Source organism: Argiope bruennichi, chromosome X2 (assembly GCF_947563725.1).
Source record: "Argiope bruennichi chromosome X2, qqArgBrue1.1, whole genome shotgun sequence".
In the NCBI taxonomy this organism is placed as follows: domain Eukaryota; kingdom Metazoa; phylum Arthropoda; class Arachnida; order Araneae; family Araneidae; genus Argiope; species Argiope bruennichi.
The window spans coordinates 126,862,483-126,868,482 of record NC_079163.1 but is presented as its reverse complement, the minus strand read 5'-3'; the positions used below and the strand labels follow the sequence as shown (position 1 = coordinate 126,868,482).

Here is a 6,000-nt window from a genome sequence, read left to right as displayed (position 1 = left end):
ATATTTCATTATTTGAAACTGTAAATATTTTACATTATCTTTAATTTTTTTATTAGTGAATTGTGTCTTTGTTATATCAGTTAGAACGCTCATACTACTAATCAAAGGTTTAAGATTTTAAAGTAATATTGTAGAAGTTGGCTAATTCGAGGTCACAGAACTACAACAAAATATGATTTATCCAAAAATTTGAATTAAGAAAAACTGGATCTAATTATGAGTATGTCATTTTTTTATTCTAAAAATGACAGTAAAATTTTATTTTTACTTTTTTTTATTTAACAGTTGTTATAAATAATATACAATTAATAAAAAAATCAATAGGAAATTTTAATAAATAAAGCGATTAAAAATACAATTTTTAAAATTAAAAGTAATAATTTAATTAATTAAGAAAGAAATTTTGATACGTAAACAATCTAACTCATTTTATATAAGGTGCAATAATATAAACTGTGCAATAAAACTTCAAGATAACACACATTTCCCAATTCAAATGTTCGAAGTTTACTTTCTCTTAAAGTACGAAATCTATAATTGCATTTTGATTGAACCTATCATGTAGCAGTGAGAGCAGGATATATTTGATTAAACAAATCAATTTGGAAATTTAATTGTTTAAGAATTTTAATTTTGTCCTTTAATCTCTTTTTTTTCATTTCTTTATAATAACCAAAATATATTTGAACTGTACGGGATATTTTAACTTTAGGTCAATATGTAAATCAAGGCAAAATGAAAGAATTCAAATTACAACCGAATTATTTTATTTTAAAATGATTGAACTAGCCAAGTTCTACTGAATATATTTTAAATTGTTCATTTAGAAAGGAAAATCGGAAATGAAAGTAGATTGCTACTTTGCAGGTTCAGATAGAGGAAAAATTAGTGATAGAACTAACTGTAAAACAAAGGTTTGTATGAAAAAATTGAGAAATAACTGAAATCAATATAAAAATTGTGCTATTTTTACATAGGAATATTTCACATGGAATTACAAACGAATATTTCAAACGAAAATCTTGTTACAATCAAATACTCTGAAAACAGAAAAAAAAATAAAGTGTTATTTTCCAAAGTAATTGAAGAAAGGAATTAAAATTATTAAAAATGTTATAAAGTAAGAAATAGGTGCATATTTTCGTGTTTCAATTTTGACATGATTGAAAAGAACAACGAAGAAGTTATATATATATATATATATATATATATATATATATATATATATATATATATATATATATATATATATATACACATACATACAACATCTGTTTTCCTCTATGAATGCTGAATATCAACCATTTTTAATAATAGTGATGATTAATTTTAATTCGATGATTAATCGAGGCTTTAACGATGATTTTTTTCATCAAAAGAAAAAACAGAGATGTTTTATAAGGGAGAGGGAAAGAAGGTCTTTTCTGCATAAAAATTAAAAAACTTTAAAAACTACTCAAGTTATATTAAATTAATTTCAAAAGAAATAAGAGCAGATACGTAGAGTTTTTTTAGAACTTCAGTAAATTGAGAAGATTCCTTAATGTTAGCCTCATAATACTTGATGTTTTTAATTGAAAGCTGCCTATGAATAAAGTAATTAGACTTTTTCAAAGTCTCTTCGGAATTTAATATTTGTGATCAGTACTTTGTAATATTAAACAATAAGAGAAAAGCTCATTTTTATTTCACAAACTGATGACTAACTCAGTATTAAAGTGGTACCATGAATATCAATGTCGCTTAATGAAATCTATGTCTGTTATTAATCAAAAATAAGAAGGAAAAAAAACTCTCTGACACAGCATTCATTAATATTGATTGTGAGAGTACTTGTTGCGTGTTTTCGGAATTTCGTTTCTTTTCATTACGGATTAAATACATACAGTGAGGTTCATTTTGTTTGAAATGAGAGATTACATCGACAGTATTCACGTGATATTACACTAAAATCAGCCAGGAGATCTGTCACGGAACTGAGACGCAAGATATGGCACGGAAATATGTCACGAAAGAATGCACTGAGTAGATATTTTGATATAAGGCAGAAGAAAAAGTAGCTCCAATAAAGTTTTTGAAAACAAACCAAATCAACCAGCTACAAGCCTTTTAACAATAAATCAGCAACTGGAATAAATATTCTGTTATATATGTATATAAGAAACTTTTCAGCCGTATTATAAGATAAAGCACATATAAAAGGCTTTTTGTGGTTTCGATAGATTTTTCTTTAAAGAACATTTTTGGAAACAGATGCGTTACACGAACTCCTCGTCATATCCTACATTGTTTTATAGTTTCATCCAAGAATTCTTTTTCATTAGGTGGCTTTATTTTCTTTATTCAGTTCCACAAAACTATTAATTTATACATTCGAACTTTTATTTAACAATGTCACGAAACAAGTTTTGTATTTGGACAAATATATTTTTAAATTGTCATTTGTATTCTTTGAAACTCATATAAAACCTCAAAAATTTATGATTTTTCTTATTTAAATAGAAGTTCAATGAAATTTTTGCAAATTTTCATGCTGTTTAAAATGTAAAATAAGACGAGGAGTTTGATCCTATCTAGTTAAACGATGTAAAACGATCTTTGAGTAAAAACTATAAATTTTTTAGAAATTATTAGTCCCTTCAAGGATTTACAGAAAGAGGGAATGATGATACTGCTAATGATTTGTTGATGAAATGAAATATGTAATAAAAATATAAATATTCGCCATTCGTGTCTACATTCTTTTCATCTGAGGAAAGCAATCTTGATCTTCTTCTTTTCTTTCTTGGGGGGGTCCGGTTTCTGTTCTTCTTTTTCGGGAACCTTGACTTGCGGGGGAGGAAAGTCTTCATCGTACAGTTGTCTTGTGAATTTACAGTCTATGAGGTATGAAGCTAAGAGGGGCAAGCGCCATTTACCCTTTTGTTTGGGTTTGGGCATGCCAAACAGAAGGAACTTGTACATACCAACGCGTTGAGGTGTGAAGGTGAAATTAACTCGGTTTTCTTTGTCCTCCCGGCGTACAGTATCTTTAGGATCCATTTCGATCCCTTCAACGTCCAGGAGTTGGTAAGTAATGAGCATAACATCTTTCACTTCCAGAATGAGTTTGCGCTTGCCACCCCAAGTGACTATCATGGGTCCACTTTGGTTTATCATTTTCATTTTGTAATCATAGAAACACTGGGTGGGACCCCAGGGCACTTCGTTGTGTGGATAAGGCTGAATGTACTTCTTGGCTACCAAGCAGTCGAGTAGAAATATTACTACATTGTGCAAATTGGTTTCTTCTTTCATCTCGTGCTCCGGCTTTGCATACACCTGCAATGGAAGCAAATAGCGTTTTAGAATAGTGCAACAATAACATTGATCACTTGTTTGCTGAACAAAGGTAAGTACTAATTCTTGATGTCCTGACATATTGTATCTTTGTTCATTGTTGCAATGCTCTCAATATGTGTTTCTAAAACGTGAAGTTTTCACCAAATCCTCTAGACAGAATTTTTTTTCAAGATTATAATATTCCCCCCTTTTGAAATTCGTAAATGAGAAATTAAATAGGTGTAAATCGATAAGGTGAGCTATAATGACCGCTTTAAGACTTCGCACATTATGAATGAACTCGTACTAATTAATATAATAATAGGGTGTTCAACGTATTACATTTAGATAGATGAAAATAAGATCTTATTTCGATTGTATAATTAAGAATGTCTAAATTTTGAAATGTACATATGCTTATTTTAATACTGAAATTATATACAGTTGGTCAAAAAAGCATCCAAACACTGCTCATCATTTCAAAATTAATGACTGCACAATAAAACTGTAAATCTCTCTGGCTATAGAAATATCTTCTTTATAAATGTACAGAATATTTCTTCACGGGACGTCTCTATATTTAGATTTACTCAAACTTAATTTTTTTCAAGTATCAACATCCAATATTGCATATGTTTCTAAAATCCAGATTAAAATAGTTCAAATGCATATAATAGTTTGTAATTTTGAGGTTAATATTTATAATGATCAATTATCTTTAATTAATGAAAAAACACATAAATAAAATGCCGTACTGAGTACAAAATATATATAGCGGTAAATAAATATTCAATGAATTATTGAATAAGGTACAAAAACCACTCCTTGTGGGTACTTAATACTGGTAGCCAGACTTTCACAAAATACCTTTGTTTTAATATATATATATATATATATATATATATATATATATATACATTTTTCTTTCAACAATCATATTAAAGTATGAAATGAAAACTAGAATAAAGGAAAGTATTAATAGAGTGACCTATTTGGTATATTTGCATATTTGGAAACAGCCCCTAAATCTTTCTTCTCAGATATTTCCGGTTATTTTGATCCGATTTGTCTAAAATTTTATATCTCGGAATGCCTCCTTAAGCAGAATCAATTAAAAGATGAAAAATTAGGGTTACTAGATTACTATTGGAGAATTTGAAGATAATGCAAAAATGAATATTTAGCTAGTCTAGTATGAGAGTGCCCTTTTCACATTATTAAAGAGAACATTCTGACATATGGAATGACATTTTTACCTTGTATTTGATTTTTACAGACAACGAGCAATAACAAGTGTCCGGATGCTTTTTTGAAGTTCCCTATTATTCAATAAGAATATGAATTTAATAAGTAATTGTTCATATTTATTAATAATCAGAACAAAATAATATCTGACAAATCATAAATTGTTTAAGAATAATACAGTATTTTTTAAAAAATTCTAAACTTTGAAGAGTTTTGGTTGTTTTTATGCCTACCTCAACATTTTATACATAATTATCCACGAAATATGAAGGCTAATGAGCGTTTTCTAGAACATTAGAAATCCAAATACGAAAATAATTTTTCCAGATTTTCTTCTTTAAGTAACAATGCTATTAGGTAGGCATAAAAAATTTGAAGATGGAGCTGATAATGGAATCCAGAAAATAGACTTTAAAACACTTACTTTAATTTTCCAATATTTGTTAAGAGCATCATATAATTAATGTTGGATTTTTCCACATTAATTATCTTTTCTAAATTTTCTTATTTAAATAACAGCGTTGTTAAGTAGACATAAAGGATTTGAAGTTGAAGCACCATTCAGAAAACAGACTTAAATTTTTTTTTTACTATAATTTTCTAATATTTGTTCATTATATAATTAATGCATGTAATTTTAAATTACCTATAAAATAATTCATAGCATTATTAACCTGAAAATACTTCGAAATGAAAGTATAAATTTATCTACAACTTCGCATTTTATTATGAAATAATATTTCAAGGAAAAGAAAGTCACAAATCATTTAAATTATTGTTTTTAGAATTCTAATAATAAAAAGTTATTTATTTTTAAAAATAAATGTTAAATTTATAGAAGAAACTGCACAAAATATGCATTTATTACCTTAATCGAAAAAATAATTTTATTCAGTCGGTTGCATATGAAATAAATGAAGAGTTAAATTTTGAGCAACAACTAAGATTGCAAGATATCATTGAACCTTCCAACTACTTTCTCACAGATTTTCTTTGACCAAGTGTTTTCCATTGAAAAAGAATGAACCATAAAAACACACATAAATTGTTACGCTGCGTTTTGCTTCCTTGTCAAAATGAAATGGTATAATGAAACACAATCTGTTTATAAGTCTAAGCGAAGTCTCTGGTTTCTTTCATCCATTTTCTACTAATCAAATTGTCTAAAGCCCAGGTTCAATAGGAAAAAGTCATGTGTTAAATCATTGGAGAACTGAAAATTAAAACAGAAAAAACAATTTTCTAGTATCAAATTGACTTCATTCAAAACTCATTTCTACTTTATTTATCTAGAATGAGTTAATGACTGAACCATTAGAATGATGAAAAGGAAAACAATGGGAAAAAAATCCCCTTACTCACAAGGAACAAATCTGACTAATATATAAAAATAATAAAACAATTTAAAATATTTTGATCCTTTGCTTCATACCC

At 27.6% G+C, this 6,000-nt stretch overlaps 1 protein-coding gene across 2 annotated transcripts in view; it reads right to left on the bottom strand.

The window, feature by feature from the left end:
- Nucleotides 1-2,538: 2,538 nt before the first annotated feature.
- Nucleotides 2,539-6,000, bottom strand: part of LOC129960650 (kyphoscoliosis peptidase-like) — a 96,582-nt gene continuing 93,120 nt past the window's right edge. For both annotated transcript variants that reach the window (XM_056074198.1, XM_056074199.1), the window contains exon 13: nucleotides 2,539-3,321. In XM_056074198.1, the coding sequence (XP_055930173.1) occupies nucleotides 2,746-3,321 (576 nt within the window). In that variant the 3' untranslated portion in view covers nucleotides 2,539-2,745. The remainder of the gene's footprint in view (nucleotides 3,322-6,000) is intronic.